The 17,887-nt window shown below is 46.4% G+C and overlaps 2 protein-coding genes across 2 annotated transcripts; one reads left to right on the plus strand and one right to left on the minus strand.

The window, feature by feature from the left end:
• Positions 1–7,652: 7,652 nt before the first annotated feature.
• Positions 7,653–13,940, minus strand: TWNK (twinkle mtDNA helicase). Its single transcript, XM_083615322.1, has 5 exons — positions 12,142–13,940; positions 11,285–11,525; positions 10,967–11,074; positions 10,249–10,390; positions 7,653–9,359 (listed from the first exon to the last, which is right to left on the minus strand). The coding sequence occupies exons 1-5, from the start codon at positions 13,346–13,348 to the stop codon at positions 9,021–9,023; spliced, it is 2,037 nt and encodes a 678-aa protein (XP_083471448.1). The 5' UTR covers positions 13,349–13,940; the 3' UTR covers positions 7,653–9,020.
• Positions 13,941–13,950: 10 nt separating this feature from the next.
• On the plus strand, positions 13,951–17,428 carry MRPL43 (mitochondrial ribosomal protein L43). The gene is made up of 3 exons (XM_083615375.1): positions 13,951–14,411; positions 16,299–16,405; positions 16,775–17,428. Exons 1-3 carry the CDS (start codon positions 14,281–14,283, stop codon positions 17,002–17,004), a joined length of 468 nt encoding a protein of 155 aa, XP_083471501.1. The 5' UTR covers positions 13,951–14,280; the 3' UTR covers positions 17,005–17,428.
• Positions 17,429–17,887: the final 459 nt, after the last annotated feature.

Below are 17,887 nucleotides of genomic sequence, written 5' to 3' on the forward strand. Positions count from 1 at the left end.
TTCTGGCACAGACACACAGGTCTCCAGAGTTAAGAGCAATGCTATTTTGTCCCTTGATCATGAGAGATCACTGGCCTCGTGGCTTCCATTAGAACGAGAAAGACACCAGTGGGAGAAAAACGAAAGTTATAATTAATTTTCCAAAGTATTAATAATTTAGCATAATGAGAAGAAGTGATCATAGTTAATTAGGGTAATGAATTAGGATGTCTGGTCTGCACCCAGCTGGAGGTGAAGAGCGTGGGTGTGAGGAGGTGAGGGGGTGCAGGGTGGGAAATGACACCTGACTCCTAAACCTATGGGATTCAGAGTTTACAAAGACTCTCATTTTTTCTTTTTTGTGGACTGACTAGCATCCTTTTTGTTGTGTTTCCAGCTCCGGTTAACACATTCAGGATCATTATTTTGCTTGGTATGCAATATGCTTCTATTTTAAAACACAAAAGGGCAAATCACTCAGGCTTGTGAGTGTCTGCATATTCTAAATATGGCCCCAAATTCCAAACCATAACAGTGAGGCTTAATTAATGCAACAAAATTGGTATGCTGGGAATGTGGATCGGGCAGCTCTTTGCAGAATTCATCACATGCTGAAACAGACATCTTAACATAACATATTTTAATCCTTCATTTCCTCCAAGGTGCTCAGCACTGTGAACACCCTTCACGATGTCTGCCCACCACAGGGCTAGAGTACCATGCTGCCGTCTTCAATACGTCCCTGCCACACACAAACTGCTTATTTAACAAAAGCAAAATGCCAGAGACACTACAGTGCTTAGCCAGGGGCTCAACAATGTGGCACCGCCTGATCAATGCTTCCAGGTGCCAGTTTGCAATGCAACCTCTCGTTCCCTCCAAAGAAGAGCAGGTGGGAGGCAGGGTAGCATGAACGTGTGAATATGGTGGGAACTTTGGGGTGCTAAACTGAATGGGTTCTGGTGGCTGTTAGAGGTCTGGATGTGCTGGGAGAGAGCAAGGTGGGGAAACCGATGCATCAGCTGCTCCTTTGTCACTGACTGGCCTTTCTCACACTTGGCAGTTAGACTTTGCTGGCACCGTTCTGTGCCTAGAACAGTGAACAGACTCTGTCCAGTTGCCTGCACCACCCATTCATTCACACAGTGCCTTCCTCAATTGCTAAGCACTCTTCCCCTACTTCCACAGACCAGTACATGGGCTTGGCAGGAGAGACTTCTCAACGGCTTTGATAGAGGGGAGCAGAGAAGGAAGGGTGGCAAGCTGTCCTTTAAATCAACTCCTCCCTAATAAACCTTTCAATGAGTGATTAAAGAAAGGATGGAGGTGAGGGGGGAGGGATGATGTTTGGAGTGTGGGAATTAGGGGTGAGAAGAGGAGAAGTGGCGAGGAGAAAGCCAGGCCCAGCTGCTGGGAATATGATCCCCGTTCTTAAGCCTCCCACCCGCCCACTCTCTTCTTCTTCCACCCGCCTGGAGATGGACTGCTTGGAACTCAGCTGCCAGTTTTCTGTGAGAAAGGTCCCCATGTATGTGGCTTTGACAACTGGGCAAAGATACAGCTGCTGATTTCTCCCTGCCCAGCGTCTCCCTTTCCCTTCTCTTCCCTCGCAGCAGAGTTTTCTCAGGAAGGAGGGGGACGCAGCAAGCTAAGGATTCCTCCTTTGCCAGAGTAATCCCCCAATCTCTTGGGAAGTAAGGTGGGGAAAACTCCGGCATCAAATGGTTCCGCCCTGATTATCTCAGAAGTCCATTTCTGAACCAAAACCAGGGTGCCATTTCTTTATCCAGTGCCATTTGCCTTGGGCAGACCACGCCTGGAGTACTGTGTCCAGTTCTGGAAACCACAATTTAAGAAAGATATTGACAAGCTGAAACATGTGCAGAGGAGGGTGACCAAGATGATCAAGGATCTGGAAACCAAGCCTTATGAGGAAGAGTTGAGGGAATTGAGTATGTTTAGCCTGGAAAAGAGGAGACTGAGAGGAAATATGGTAGCCATCTTCAAATATCTGAAGGACTGTCGCATGGAAGATGGAGCAAGCTTGTTTTTGCCTGCTCGGAAGGGTAGGACCCGAACCAATGGCTTCAAGTTACAGGAAAGGAGATTCTGAGTAAACATCGGGAAGAACTTTCTGATGGCCATAGCTGTTTGACAGTGGAACAGACTCCCTCAGAAGGTGGTGGACTCTCCTTCCTTGGAGGTTTCTAAGCAGAGGTTGGATGGTCATCTGGCATGGATGCTTTAGTTGAGATTCCTGCATTGCAGGGGGTTGGACCAGATGACCCTTGGGGTCCTTTCCAGCTCTGATTCTGTGATTTTATGATTCAATCCTAAATTCCCTGTAGCCCGACTACCAAGCATCTAGGCACATGGAGATTCTAAAACCCTAAGGCTGGCAACCATGCGCACATCAGTGGTCAAATTAAGAAACTTTATAAGGTATAAAGGAAGAGGGGGAACAGGCAGAAAGTCAAAACAAAATACAAAATAAACCTGAGCACAGTCTGAACTAACTGTAGCCTAAAAACAACCCTTGTTCAAGTTTTCACTCAAAGAAACAGCAGGGCTGGTCAGCTTCATAAGATTGTCTTGGAACCCTAAAGCTGAAAAGGGAATGGGATTCTCTGGTGTTGAGGGGAACAAGCTGCAAAAAGCAGCCTAGCTTTTTGAAGGTTTTTTTTTTTTTTGTCAGATAGGCCTCTTTTTTGCATATGAGAAAGCATAACAGGAGACACGTGACAATTGTTTAGGGAAATGGTGGGCAGCTCAGGCCCATTCTTCACATATGTGCCCTGACCTTCTCACATACATATTTTATTAAGAGCTAGAATTCTATGTACATGAGATAATCTGTCCCACATAACTCAGTACTGTTTAAGATTGGACTGCACATTGAGCCATAGGCTTTGTAATACTTCAGTTCAAGTTTTCATACTAATCAGAACCAAGTCACATCTGGTATCTTGCAAAATTGGTATTGCTTAATCAATGCCTTTAGTAAGGAATTCTGGCTTGATCTAATGCTCAGCTCTTGCAATATCTTGCTTTAAATGCAAAAACAAACAAACCCATGGCTGGGTCAGAATTCTAGAAATGCCTCTACTGGGAAGGTAGCTGTGCTTTAGTGAAACAAACCACCTCATTAACAAGCTGGTTACTGGGAACACTTAACTGTAATCTCCTTGGGATCAAAGGGACTCAAGCAGCATTAATCCAAGGACTCTAGTTTAACTGGTTTACAGGTCAAGCTGCTAGCAGCTATGGCAGATGTGTTTTGGTGTGCTCTTGCTTGTTGTGCAGAAATCTTTGTAGAGTTTCTGGAGTCCTTCCCACATCTCCCTAAGGACAAGATCCAAGAAACACAAACATTGCACCATCTTATCAACCCATTTTGCACACCTTTAACAACCATCACAGTCTGTGACCAGGATAACACCTTTCCTTTCCCCACCATTCTGTGTTCCCAGCAGTTTCTATTGAAGTTAGGTGTCAATAGTCACTGGTGCCTGATCTAAACAGCATACCTTAAGCTCAGACGTTGGACTGGAATGAGGTACTTGGGGTGTGTTCACACTTCTGTTTACTGCGGCTCCAGTGCTGGCTTTTTAACACATGTTCACACCGCAATATCCAGAATGTGTTGTGATCCTGGACTTCTTCATGGAATGCTTCCGTTTGATGCATTGCTTCTCAAAGCAGCTTCATGCTGGCTTTTCCCCTCAACATGTGCCTGATCCGTTTCCTTTAAGGGCATGAACACCTCTACAAAAGACTACACATCAGCCAGGCACCGTGCCTAGATGGCACCAAACCTATAAACACACCTGTTTATGGATGAGGTAAGAAAGCACACACACTTCCCAATGTGAGCATTTGCAGAAATGAATTAGGCACTGACCAGTGCTGGTGTGAACAGACAGCAAGGGAATGTGTAGCGAAAAAGAACCAACAAAAAAGCATTCACTGCTCTTTAAGGTGTGAATGTGGAGATAGGATTCAAATCCCCACTGAGGCACATAAGCCAAGCCCTGGGTAACCTTGGGTTCTCTCAGCCAAATAAACCTCATAGGGGTACATGGGGGAGGGGCTCCTTGAAGGGTGTGAAAAACATGTTGTAATACAGATGGTCCAATGTTGCACAAATCGCTTATTTCCTGACAGATGCAAATGTCTGGTTTGCCCACAGCTTTGGGTTAGGGAGGGTGGATGCCTGTGATTGAATCATGCTTCAAGAGCAGCTAGCCATAGCAAAGGAAATCGCTTCCAGGCACAGCTCAGCTTCCGATGAGCCCCGTTTGAATTCCAGGCTCCAGCCTTGGTTTCAACTCAAACCACAAATCAAGAGGCAGAAGAGTTTGAAACACGCTCAGAGTCTGGTGTGCCGCTCTGTCCAGACTGTTGCAATGTGCGATGTTTGGATTCAAAATATCCCTTGCTGCCAAGTTGAAGGCTAACTGGGAACCGGGCTATTGGGTCATCCTCTCAGAGGAATAGGCCCTGCCCATGGCTCAGTGTTCAGACCCGATTCTCAGCCAGCCCTGGGCCCTTGTTCCTCTGCCTCCTTCCAGTTCCCATCATTCAGTGGCCAAGTTCTTTTCATCCTGCCCTGGTGCTGCCAGAAGCTAATTCTTAAAAGCTGCAGTTGCCCAGGTCCCTTTCCAACCCTCTACAGAACATGCTCTGACTAGAACTAAGTCGGGGTATGTAGTAAAGAGTCCTTCCAGGATCAGCCACCCTCTGCTGTGGGATAAACCTTTGGAACCTGCAATTGTACAGTGTACTTCACTTCACCAAGATGGCACCCACCATACATTTTGGCCTACAATTCCCATCAGGCCCGGACAGCCTGATGTTGGCTGGGGCTGATGGGAGTTGTTGTCCAAAACTGCTGTCAGGTACTAGGTTGAAGGCCAGTATGGAGGAAGGGAACAAAACCAGCACTTAAAGTTATAGGGAGGAAGCTGGAAGAGTCCCATAATAAAATCCACAAGCCCCCTCTTCTCCCCGCTGGCCTGTTTTAGACAACCATGTCCTTCCTGTAGCCTTTCTAAGCAGGGGCCATCGCAAAAGATTAGGCTGGTTCCCTTCTGCAATTCAAACATTGACATGGAGGGGAAAGAATTGCTGCTAAGGGGAGGGGAGGAACAGTCTAAAACAACCTAGCCATAGAGAAAAGGATATTACTAGAGAAAGGTTGCACCTTCTCTCTTCACCTCACCCTGACCTGATCATACCCCCAGGCATGTAGCTTTCTGACACAAATGAGGGCAAGTGTGAGAAAACAGAGGTCTGTGTCAGACCATGAAAACAGACCCAGCACAGCTGTTTGGCAGGGTCTTTGTGCCACCAGACCCTTGCAGAGAGCCCTGAAGGAAGTTAACTTTCCTCTCATAGCAGTTAGGCCTCGTGCCAGAGACTTGACGGTGCTGATCTGGAGAGGTGCAGGACTGTCCGGCTCCAGCAATGCTTTCCAGGCTTGGCAAAGCAGAGCAACAAAATGGCACAAGAGGCCTTGGGCGCCAGAGGCATTCAACAAAATGCCAAGACTTCCTCTCCAGACCCCACGTAGCTCTACACCAGAAGCGACTGCACCCTTTTATATTTCAGCAACCAGATTGACAGGGATGCCATTTAATTCAGCAACTCTTCAGTTCAGTCGGTTTATAGTTCTCTTTGGGCTTATGCCTCGAGCAGGGGGGTTCACTGCCACTCATGATAGCCCTGGGATGGGGAATGCATGACTCTCCTGCTGCTCTTGGACGACAACTTTGACCATCCCTGACCACTGGCCAGGCTTGCTAGGGCTGATGGGAGTTGGAGTCCAACATAACCCGGAGGACTACAGATGTCAGAAGACATCTTAAGGCAGCCCTGTTCAGGGAAGTTTTTAATGTGTGACATTTTAGTGTATTTTGGTCTCTGTGGAAGCCACCCAGAGTGGCTGGGAAAACCCAGCCAGATGGGCGGGGTACAAATAAATAATAATAATAATAATAATAATAATAATAATAATAATAACTGTCCTTTCTGCAGCCTCTTGAATCTTCTGCTTGACTCTGCTGCCTGCTCCCTTGAGCAAGCAAGTAGTGAGAGGAGCAAGGAGAAAGAACAATGGTTTACACACTTCTTGTTCTTTCCCTCTGGGAGGCGGTACCAATTGGACCCAAGGGGAAAGGTAAGCAAATAGGCAGTGGCAACCATGCTCATGAATGAGGCACACTGACAGCACTTCGTCCAGGCCCACTCACCCACCCCAAAAAGCTGGAATTGGCACTGCTTGGACCAATGAGACAGAACTGAGAGGAAGGGGTAGAGATCACACATTGCATGCATAAGGTCCCAGCTTCAGTCCCCAGGCTCTGCAGGGAGGGCTGGGAAATATTCCTGTCTGGAGAGCTGCTGTCAGTCAGTGCAGCAGACCTCTGTTCTCCAGTGCTGGGCCCGAAATTGTTGGACTACATCAAAGCCAGTGGTCAGCAATGGTGGGAGTTGTAGTCCAACACAACATCTGGGGAACCATGGTTGAAGACAGTAGACCATACTGAATTATATAGGCTGGAGGTCTGATGCAGTGGAAGGCAGATTCCTAATGTTACTACCAAGTGCAGGATGGAACTCTTAAATTTCCCCATGCATTTTACCAAAATGATGTCCAACTCAAGAGTAGGCAAAAGAGATTAAAGATACAACACAGCCACGTTCATGCAAAAGGAAGTATACTTTTAAAGGTTGATGGAAGTCCATTTAAGAAACACATGGCTGCCATCCCATTAGTGGGTAATTATACGCTCAGCATTATAACAAACTATGTGTGGACCTGCTGCTCTTTTCTATTGGCAATGGCATAAATCATCACCTTCAACTAACCCTTGATTCAACCTGGTGTCCTCCAGACATTTTGGGCTACAATTCACATCAGCCGCAGTTAGCATAGCCAATGATCAAGGAGTGCTTATAGCCTACAAATTAAGCCCTGAAACCCTAAGATCAGATGGAAAGGGTTGCTCTCGCCACACCCCTACATGTTGTCTCACAAAAACTATCACTCCCAAACATCTCCTGCATCACTTCTGCTGGTCCTTCTACGCTTCCTGAGGTCTGCTCTTATTCAGTGGTTGCTTAAATACAAGGTCAGGTTACTGGAATGGAAAACATGTGAGTAAAGGCGGAAGTAAGTATTTTCATTTGCAGGCAATGCTGATAATTACAGAAGTTCTTAACTAGCTAAAATGCAGGCCCAAAGAAAAAGGGTAACAGCTGCTGAGCAACATCAGAACAGGACAAGCAGGAAAGAGGCTCAAGGTGGATTAATATACATATTTGGGTTGAGTGAGGGATCCTCTTAATTGCAAGAATAAGAACTTAGAAGGTTATGGAAGTTAGTTACCTGTTGATTATTATTATTATTATTAGGAAGAGTACCGTAGTTGAGCATCTATCAGGGACATTAAATCTAGGGAATCTTAGGCTAGATGATACTGCTAGTAACATCACAAATCGCCTGTTTTAGTGAACTTGCTGCTATACTCGTGTCTGCGATTTCAGAGCTCAAAGAAGCATGCCAGTGCTCGGCACATGATGGGGGTACTGTGGGTTAGCATGGGAATATTATGTAAATCTTCCATTTGAACAGGCTGGCCTCTTGTGGACAGTATAAGGAACAGCACACATTAAGTACAAACTGTACTGTTTTTAATTTAAATAAATGACACAACATCCAACACAATGTCAATTAACCCGTAATTTCTAGAATGCATAGATAATTTCAAATACCGTTAAAAGACAGTGTGTGCATGGCCAAACCAAATCAGTCAGAATTAGTCTGGATTCCTGCCCCTCCGCCCCGTAAGAGTCGTTCAGTTTATTAAAGTCATAAAGGTTGAGGGAACACATTTTTACTTCCATAAGCATTTCAGCTTATGCATTGATCAGAGTCAGTTGTGAGATAGGTTTTCAAAAAGCAGCATTTCTACATGTTTATATCCTAAACAGAGGTATCTCTTGGTGCTAAAACTGAGGTGGACAAAACCCAAACCCACTCAGCCGCAAAACCAGGGAGATTGATCCAAAAGTTTGAGAGAACCATGAATGCTTTAGAAAAGGCTTTTTCAACAAAGTTGCTACTTTTCTTAATGACAGCATTTCAACAGCCCCCTTTGGAATACATTAATAGTGCGGTTTTTCCTTCAAGTAATCTCCTCTCCTGAACTCACATTAGGCTGGAACTGTAAAGTCCAGAGCCAGTATGGAACAGGCATATAAGAAATAATTTGAAGGAAGGAAGGGCATTTCAGAGCGATTTACCTTTGTGCCAACTGTTTACTCAACCTCCACAGCTAAGTGCTTTGTCAAAACCATAGCTCTTTGCCGAAACCATAGCTCATTTAAATCTCAGGATTTGCTGACTCCTCCTCGGCTCAATTTAACCATTCTCACTTTAATTCCACCCCTGAGATTAGGAGAGAAAGCACAGTTCCTGTTGCAACAATTGCAGTTTTTACCAGTGATTTTTACAATGCATGTGCATACAGCAAGTGCCCTCTGATCCCATGCCAGGGATCTAACACTTTACTAGGCTGCAGCAAACCATTTTTCTGTATGCATACGAGTGCAAGAAATACACAAAACAACTTGGAAGTACTTTCAATGTTCCTTTTGATACAGTCTTCACTCTTCGCAGCTACTGAGTCCAGGCCAAGGCTAAGCCGAAGACGGCAAAACAAAGCTACCTCCCTGCACCAACAGCACAATCTCCTCTGTGTTGCACAAATGGAGCCACCCAATAGTTGCCTCTTGGGTGGCATGAGGCAGGTATTTAAGTTTCCTCTCCAGATTATTGCTTGATTAGTAAAAGGATACTGGAAATCCTGTGACAACCCCACAGATTTGTCATACAGATTTCCAGCACATTATCCCAACGGAAAACAGGCAACCAAGCAGGAAATATCCCGCCAGTGCCTTTCTTTGCAGTCCAATGATTATTCCTATGATCAGATGTGAGGCAGTGATTTTGCTGGCTTCCAACCCTTTTCCAAGTCCTACACTCCTCCTCCTCCTCCTGGTTTGATGGGCTCATCAGGAGAGGTCCCTGGGGCAGGGGGTGTGCTGCTGGGGGACTGAGACCTCTGCTTCTTCGAAGCTCCACCGGCACCTGCTGGTTTCTTGGCAGGCACACCATTGTCATCCTTTACCTTCTTCAGCTTAGCTTTGCCTTTGATGGGAGTAGAAAAGGTGAGGGATGCTTTGCTGAACTCCAGGGGAAAGACTCCCACATCCCCATCAAAGCGATTCTTGGAGACCTGTAGATAGCGCTTTCCTGGGCCTGTCACCAGCTTCCTGTCCTGCAGGATCAGCACGTTGTCGGCTTCCTGGCTGGCCTGCGCAAGAGACGCAGAGGGAAAGTTATTGTTTGAGGGGAGAAGGGGCGGCCATTTTGTACAGCATGGAATGTAGCTCAGCAGTATGAGGAGCAGCAGCCTGCAGCTAAAAAAAAAGGAGATTTAGAGTACATGCAATATGAATGCAATTGTACTGAATGTGATGGGTCTTAGGCCAGTCAGGTGATCTTGCTACACTTTCCCCAGGTTATCTGCACAGTTTTCCCCGCAAACAATTCGCAACAAGTTGAGACATGCAGCATTTTTCTCAGATCCTCCAGCCAGCTAAGGATCAAGAACCACAATGTAGGTATCTTCATTGGATCAAAAATAATGGCACTTCTCTTTAAAAGTGAGAACGATACAATCTAATAAACGAGTAAGCACTTTAATCCCACTGACTGTAACGGGAGAAAATTAAGCACAAGTACATCAAAGGGTGCCAGCTGAAGCCGTCCTACTTCTGTCACTAGGAGTTGCTAGGCAGAAGATGGTTAAATCATCTGACTATGGGTTGTCTAGTTAGACCACCCCAAATATGCAGAAAAAATGGATTCTTATGGGCCAGACATGGGGAACCTGTGGTTCTCAAGATGCTGTTGGCCACCAACTCCTATCAGCCCCATCCAGGATAACCAGGGGTGATGGAAGTGGTAGCCCAACAACATCTGAAGGTCCACAGGTTACCCATACCCACTATAGCCAGAAGGGATCAAAGGGACAGAGAAGTGCATACCAGACTTAGCAATTCCAACAGCCACTATGTTAGGGATACAGAGTGGTGCAATGAACTCTTGATTGTTAAGGATAAAGTACACACACTTTGAGCTAAGCTGGAAATATAAGCTCTCCAAAGACCAAATTTGCCCACTTCCACACAAATTCTCACCTTTGCAGACCCAAAAATCGAGGCCGTCTGCAACTCCCTCTCTTCATCTTCTTTCCGGGGGTGAATGACCACAGTGACGTGGCAGCTGTTTTCTGTGGCAAACTTCCGGAAGGCACCCACTATGTAGTCTTGCACAGCAAGCCTAGGATGGCAACATGGTGGAATAAATATACTTTGTAGCAAAAGTAATTACATTAGACACATGAATAGTGAAGTACAAAGAACACAATTTGAAAAGAAAGGTTACTTGATGTTTACCTGCTAGAGAGGGGAAATGAATATTAGTAGAAGATGAGAAGAAGAACTGCACATTTTCATAGTGAGAGACACTATTTTCCTCTTGAACATGTTCCTATTTATTTATTATGTTCACTGCTTTTTATAAAGTCTCAAGGTGACTTACAAGACACTTAAAACACAGTACAACTTTTAAAATCCAAATACAGTACCATAAAATGACCACAACAAATAAAACATAAAAATGACTAGAAGGCCTAACTGTAGTTACTGTCACTACCAAAAGAATGCTTATCTATGGTTAAGAAAGAAATTCACTCTCAGTCAGGACTACTGTTTGCACCGGCATGATTACAATTATTTTCATGTCACTATAAATAAGTGACACACCGAGTCATTTTTTAAAGAAGGTAGAGGAGAAATACAGTGTTGTAAAAAGAAGAGTCTAGGCCAAAGGATGAATGCATGGGGGAGAGCTTACCTGTCCACATTGAGCTGTTCCTGGCCCATCATGAACTGGAGATTGTCGATGATCACATGACTGATATCATACATGTACACAGCATGCAGCATGGTGTCTATCACTGTCCTGCATGGAAGAGACCATCACAATTAGACACACATCTTTCATCATCAATCCTGAAAAAGGAGAGATTGAAATAAGGGTCACACGTGGAAATATGAACAGATGCGGCCTTAGCATCTGAACAACTAAAACATTGCTTCATGCCCACCACTGCATCACATCAAGAACATTAAGCCATGACATGCAGGAGGTAAGCTGCACCCTGAACCTTACTTGATATTCTGATGCCCATGGAAAGTCATGAAGTAGAGCGGAAGATCCTCAAACTTGTCTGCCCACTCGTCATACTTTTCCAGCTGCTCTTCCAGCCTCCCCATGGCAAACTGGGTAAGCATGATCTTGGCCAAGCGCACATTGTTGATCTCAAAGCTGCCCCACAAAGTGTTCACTCCCTGTGTGCAGAGGTCCAAGGCATATTCACTGATGAAGGTTGTCTTCCCACTGCCCGTTGGGCCTGTTCCACAGACAGGATAAAATTAATATGAGGACAGGCTGTTGCAACCTACAGGATAGATGGTTTTCACCTTGAGTTTTCATGTGTAGACCAACACGCCCTTTCTTCTGAAAGACCACCCACTTCTGATGTAAACAAAAAAACAACCCAGTTATTTAGTGGGAGTAATGGCAATCAGCATTCATGGCAAGTAGTGACATGAAAATTGGTACAAGGCAGAAAATAGCAAAATATAGGTTAGACTCCTTACATTCCTGAAGGAAAAAACGGACAGCTCAAGAGCCACCAGATTGAGGTAGCCCAACTCTGCAACAAGTCATTGAGCTGGCAAGCAGGCATTACAACAACAACAAAAAAGCCAAGAACCACACAGTACTAAAGCATACTGCATCATTTTCTAATTGAAGGCTCAATAAGCCTTTGATTGTAAATGACTTGTGAATGAAAAGTCAGTCAGCTACTGGCAGTATCCTTTGAAGAGACCCTAGGGAAGACATCCAGCTGAGATTTACAAGGGAACACTCTCTCTCTCTCTCTCTCACTCACACACACACACACACACACACACACACACAGAATGAATGGAGAATGAGAGTTAAAGTGCCACAAACCACACCTGTGAATACAGTGAGCTCCCCTTTTCGATGGCCCTTGAGAAGTTTGTTTAGTTCTGGAAAACGAGCCCACTTGACACCTGCCACCTGCTCCACATTGGCCAGCTCCCCAAGCACCTCTTCCCGCAGCTGGCGAAATGAAATGATGGACTTGTGGCCAGCTGGTAGAGCGGAGCGCAGAATCTTGGTGAGGTTCATGCCCTGGGTGAAAGCTTCCAGGGGCTGTAGTTGTTGGTCACTTGGCCGCACCAAAGAACAACGCTTCGGGTTCAGCTTGCGGGCAAAGAGTTTGGCAGCTTCCCAGGAGCGGAGGTCCTCCCCTAACCACAGGGTGATCCGCTTGAACTGTTCTAAGTAGGGGAGAAGGGCTGGCGGGAGGCAGGAAATCCCCCGGGGCAGGGCCAAAGTGGGTAGCCCAGTCACCTGGTGCAGCACCAATGTGTCCAGCTCACGGCCAGTCAGCACAACTTCTGTATCTCGTCGGCTGATCAGAGGCAATCCAAAGAGGTTGTGATAGGCCGCAGGGCGAGGTAGGGTGTTCTCCACATAGTGCACCATTTCCCCTTGACGCTCAACTCCCAGAAGTTTTAACCCCTTCAGGCTGGTGCCACGGGGGCTGAACCAAGGGAAAACCAAGGTCTGCGCTGTCCGCAAGTAACGTACTCCAAACCGTTTGAGTGTGGCATTTGAGACATTGGAAATGCCGAACATAGCCTTGGCCTCCTGCGTCTCCTGCTCATCCAGCAGTTCCCAGAGAGGCAGGGCTCGTTCCCATATATGCATGGCATCTTTCCCATCTTGGTCTCTTTGCCCACTGGCCTCTTCCAGGCCACCCACAGCCATCCCTTTATGTCGCAACTCTACACTGGCCTGAAAGTCTTGCCAGTTACCTTCAGCCAATGAAGCTGTGCACAAAAAGCGGCCAGTGGTCTTGTCGATGAAGAGGCTGTAGCTATGGCGGACCTGCTGCTGCTCCTCCACAAAAATACTGGGCACGTGAAGACAACTATAGCCATCATGAAAGGGGATGCCCTGCGCCCTCAGATACTGGCGAATCTCTGTGACTGAAACTGGGGGGATCGGCCCTTCTGGGGACGGAAGCGTCTCTTTCTTGTAAGATCTGCAGGATTCGCTCCCTGCAAGGATCAGCCTGCCCCTAAGGGGCCAGTGGCTTGAAAGACTGCACAAGGAGCGGGTGAGGAACCACATTTTTTCTGTACCAGTGGCAGAAAGGTGCCTGCCAAGAGCATCCTCTCAAGGCAGTAACCTTCCAGACTGGCACACTAAAAACTTCTGCTGGGAAACCTTCCCCCAAGAGCAACCTCTCCCATATCGAGACTGCCTTATTTTACCTTGCTATAATACCTCTCCCTCCTAATCACACGAGCGCGCACACCGCCTTCGTCAGAGAAACAACCCCGTCCTCAACCATCCCCTCCTCCGTCTCGCCGCTTCCCTCCCGGCCACCCCAACCACCTCGCAGGGACTCGCCCTCTCGCCGCTTCCTCGCTCGCGGCGCAAGTCCCGCCGCATAACCCCGCTTTGCCTTGCGATGGGCAAAGGGACGGCAGCCCCAGATTTCAGCCCCCGGCAACCGGCCGCTTTGAAGGAAGCCCCGATCCGCTGCAACAAGCAGCACCTGCCCCCAAACTCGACCTCCCTGGCCTCCCTCCCGCCCTCCTGTCACCGCGCGATGGGAGAGCTCCGCGCCTGTCTCGGATCGAGCATCATCCTTCCCCCCCACGTGCGGCTGCAGAGAGCGCGCGATCGCCGCGCCCCGGAACAACAACACAACACGGAAACGTCACTTCCGTGCGGGGATCCTGGCCTCAAACGTCGAGCCAGGCATATAGAGATAGGAAAGAATGGAGGCGTCATTCCCACCTTAGCACTTGGCGAGTGTATAATAGCGCGTGAGGCGCTTCTAAGTGCACAGACTAGTGCTGACTTTGGCTATTTCTACCAGGCAGGCAAAGAAAAGACGGGCGTAAAAAGTGACCGTCAGAGCCTTCGTAGGATTTTCCCGCCAGAGTAGCTCTAGGGCGCTAGCGGCCTCTCTGCTTCACTTCCTCCGCTGCTTTTCCTTCCGGTGAGGAGGAGAGGGAGGCGGCCAACCTGCTTCCATCCCGCTTTCATCTGCCATGACCGGCCGAGGCACCCCGAGCCGCTTCCTGGCCAGCGTCTTGAGGAACGGGGTGGGCCGCTACGTGGGGCAGCTGCAGCGCCTCACCTTGACGGTCAGCCGGGATGCGCCGAGCTCGCGGGGCGCCAGGTAGGCTGCTTCCCCCCCGCAAAGAGGTGCCGGGGCTCTGGCTTCACCGGAGCGCCCTTTGCTGGTCTCCTCCATAGAAGGGCTTCGAGCGGGGCTTGACTCTTCGGCTCTGGGCAACGCGGACGCTGCAGCCTCTCTTTGCAGTCGTGGGCCGTTTTCACCCTGACCTTTAGCTGAGAGGCTCCCAAAAACGTCCCCCCCCCCGGGGTGACGCAGCGGCACGCATACCCCTAAACATTTGTGAATCTTCGTACAGTACTTTTGTCCGCTTACTGTAGTATTTATTTCCCCCGATCTGAACTATAAAAGGGTGATTTTCTTGAGTCAAAATGAGAGTGCCCCTAAACATTTTTTAAAGAAAAAAAGCACTGTGTAGCACTATTGAGTTCTTATTGACTGACTGATAAGTAAAAATTTATATTGCACATTTATGATAAAGTAAGTATGGTTCAATTTAAAAAGAGACAGTCCCTGCCCCCCCCCATTAAAAGGTAAAATACATGGTGCAAAAAAAGAAAGAGGGAGGAGGAGGGAAGAGGAATAGCCACTGGAATACTGTATTGACTTTCATATCTGAGCCAAGGGGGTCACTGAATTCTTACTTTTTAGGGCCTTGAAATTCAGTTTGAAGTTTCCAGATTAGGATTGGGGGGGGGGGGATACATGTGTGTCAGTCAGTCGGTCAAGTTTATTGCTTATAGCCAAAGCCTGCTGCAATGTATTCAATGTCATTCAATAAAATATATACTAGTTTGATACAAAACTTAAAACATTTGTATAGTCAAAACATGACCTAATCTGCACAAAACTATAAAAACTCCTTAATATAGAAATCAAAACATTAGACATTTAGCTTTATAGCTCAGAATCAAATAGGTTTTCAAGGCATATGAGAAATTGTGTGTTTTGTGGGAGAGGGTCTTTATACATCAGGTGGCTGGTACAGTGGTACCTTGGGTTACAGACTCCACTAACCCAGAAATAGTACCTCGGGTTAAGAACTTTGCTTCAGGATGAGAACAGAAATCACGCCACCGCAGCATGGCGGCAGCGGGAGGCCCCATTAGCTAAAGTGGTGCTTCAGGTTAAGAACAGTTTCAGGTTAAGAACGGACCTCCAGAACGAATTAAGTTCTTAACCCGAGGTACCACTGTATTCAGGTAGAAATATTACTGGCTCATATTAATAAAGTAATGTCCAAGAGCAATAAAGATTTGACTTGGTTGATGGCTTTCAATATTTTTTTCATTCTTTTTGGTTGTGATTCGCTTGCTTATTAAGAGTATGTATTTATGAAACTGAAGTCTTTGGCCTTCATGCATCTCTAGAAAGTGCCCCACTTGCTTTATATTTCTGGCATACTATAATCTGGTCATTTTCATCTGTTTTGAAAAATGTTTAAACTGCTTAATGGGGGGGAAAAACCCCTCTAAGCCATGCACATAAAACAATTATCAGTAAAACACAGATAAAATTAGCGAACATTAAAATCGCATATCCCAACTATGTGTTGGGATAGGCCTGTTGAAATAATATTTTTAGCAGGCATTTAAAACACTATAACTAGGGCCTGCCTAGTACCGTGTGTTTATGCTACTAATATTTTAAATATTTGGGCTGTTTTAGGTCTGTAGGTGGCTGCCAAAAGGAAATTGCATGTCCTTTCTGTTGTTCTGAATTGTTTTGTATAGAATCACAGAATAGTAAATGAAGAAATATTTACCTGGCCTGCAGTTTATGTAGATTGCAATGCTGCCAAATGGGAATTATTGATGTTGAAGTCCCCCAATTGCAGATGGTGGTGGAAGCTTTTCCTGAGCTCCTCTTCAATTGTTCATAAGAACAGTTATTTAAATACCTCAGTGTCTCCTTTCTTTCTTGTTCTAGAGAATACATTGAAGAAAAGGTGGTGGACTTTGCCAGGCAGAACCCTGGGATTGTGTTTTACGTTGCTCCAAAGCAGTGCAGGGTCCCTACATTGACTGCTGAATACAGTAAGTATAGAAAATGCAGTTTTGCATTAGAGACATGTTAACGAGAGATTGGTGTTGTCTGTTATTGGCATTTCCTGTGAAACTTGCTCCTAAAAATCAGCGGGAAGGGTGCACTCTGTCTCAACAAGGCTTCTAAGGCAACCCTCAGCAGCAACTGATGTGTGCTATCTGCTGAAAGAATTACACACCAAGGAGCTGTAAATCAGGCCTTAGTTTGTAACATTCAGGAGTAAGAGGGTGGGTGTGTGGATTTATTGAGGTTCATCAACTAAAAATCCTTGGGAATTGGGTGTAAGTGCCCAGGGAATCTTATTTCTCCAAACAGAAAAAGAATTGGTCCACATTTTATCTACCTAATTTTCTTTCTAGTGAATGGAACCGTGAAGGTAGAGTGTTTAACCAGCAAGACAGTGGATGAGATTGCAAAGATCATCCAGAAGCTGGCAGGCCAGTCTGGCCTGGAGATCATCCGTATCCGAAAGCCTTTCCATACAGATAACCCCAGTATCCAAGGCCAGTGGCACCCATTCACAAATAAGCCCAGCAAGCTCAATGTGGAAGCTGTGGGTCAGCAGCTTCTGCAGCCCCCCAAAAACTAAATCTACAATAGTACAAACCGACCGGGGCTTTTGTGAGTGGGAATTTCTTGTATCCAGGCCAAGATCATAAAGCTATGTTGATACAATTCATCTGGAGGAAGAATATCATCCCTCTCCTGGAAGAAATGGGCTTTGAAAGGATTCCAAACTACTGTATGTTGACATGGGACAGTTTCCTACCTGATTTGTTGTGTTTTATCAGCTAAGTCACAGGCCAGCCCAGGTCAATGGTGAACAAGGCCTAGAACTGGATGGGACTGGCTCCTCCTCCTCCTCAAGAGAGTGGCAGAGACTTTAGAGGCAACTGTTCTCTACACCACCAGCTACTTGTGCTGGTAGCTTGTCTTATCCATGTTTTGTGCTGATTGTTACCCTCAGCTAATGCTACTCTTGCTGGAATTGGAAATAAATGGATGGAACTACCTGTAAGGTTCTCTGAGGGCTTTCTTGCTAATGAACATGCCTTGAGTTGCAAATGCTTAAGTCAGTAGAGGACTAATTGTGAATACCTGCCTTCACTGGAAGCTGCGAAACCCGTGATCACTGTTTCCTAAGCCCTGTTCTAGTGTTCAACTCAAGCATGGGAGGGCTAACTGTTTGTAGAGGGCCAAGCCTGCATGTGGCACCTTAACCCATGGTGTGCCCTGCATGTCAGGCACTCGCTCTCCTTCCTCCCCCTGACTTTTGCATGTTTAGTACAAAGGTCTGGAGAGGACTTCTGATCCCAGTTATAGGAGATTTTACACAGACAAGGACCCTGCCTTGTTAGGATTTTTGATCTTGGGGAGGCTTCTAGCAATGCTCAGCTGAACATGCCTGGAAGTCCTCTTGAGGTTTTTGAGCTCAGTGAGTGAAGGTCTGAAGGGGTCTTTGAAGGTGGTGC

This window comes from Podarcis filfolensis, assembly GCF_964270895.1.
Source record: "Podarcis filfolensis genome assembly, chromosome: 5".
Classification (NCBI taxonomy): Eukaryota; Metazoa; Chordata; class Lepidosauria; order Squamata; family Lacertidae; genus Podarcis; species Podarcis filfolensis.

Bases quoted from the DNA above. Each gene is read 5' to 3' on its own strand.
- TWNK (XM_083615322.1), bottom strand. From the start codon at position 13,348: ATGTGGTTCCTCACCCGCTCCTTGTGCAGTCTTTCAAGCCACTGGCCC. The intron at 11,075-11,284 runs GTAAGGTTCAGG...TCTTCCATGCAG, and splicing joins CATGGGCATCAGAATATCAA to GACAGTGATAGACACCATGC. The intron at 9,360-10,248 runs GTGAGAATTTGT...TCTCTTGCGCAG, and splicing joins CGATTTTTGGGTCTGCAAAG to GCCAGCCAGGAAGCCGACAA.
- MRPL43 (XM_083615375.1), top strand. From the start codon at position 14,281: ATGACCGGCCGAGGCACCCCGAGCCGCTTCCTGGCCAGCGTCTTGAGG. The intron at 14,412-16,298 runs GTAGGCTGCTTC...TTCTTGTTCTAG, and splicing joins CCGAGCTCGCGGGGCGCCAG to AGAATACATTGAAGAAAAGG. The intron at 16,406-16,774 runs GTAAGTATAGAA...TTTTCTTTCTAG, and splicing joins TACATTGACTGCTGAATACA to TGAATGGAACCGTGAAGGTA.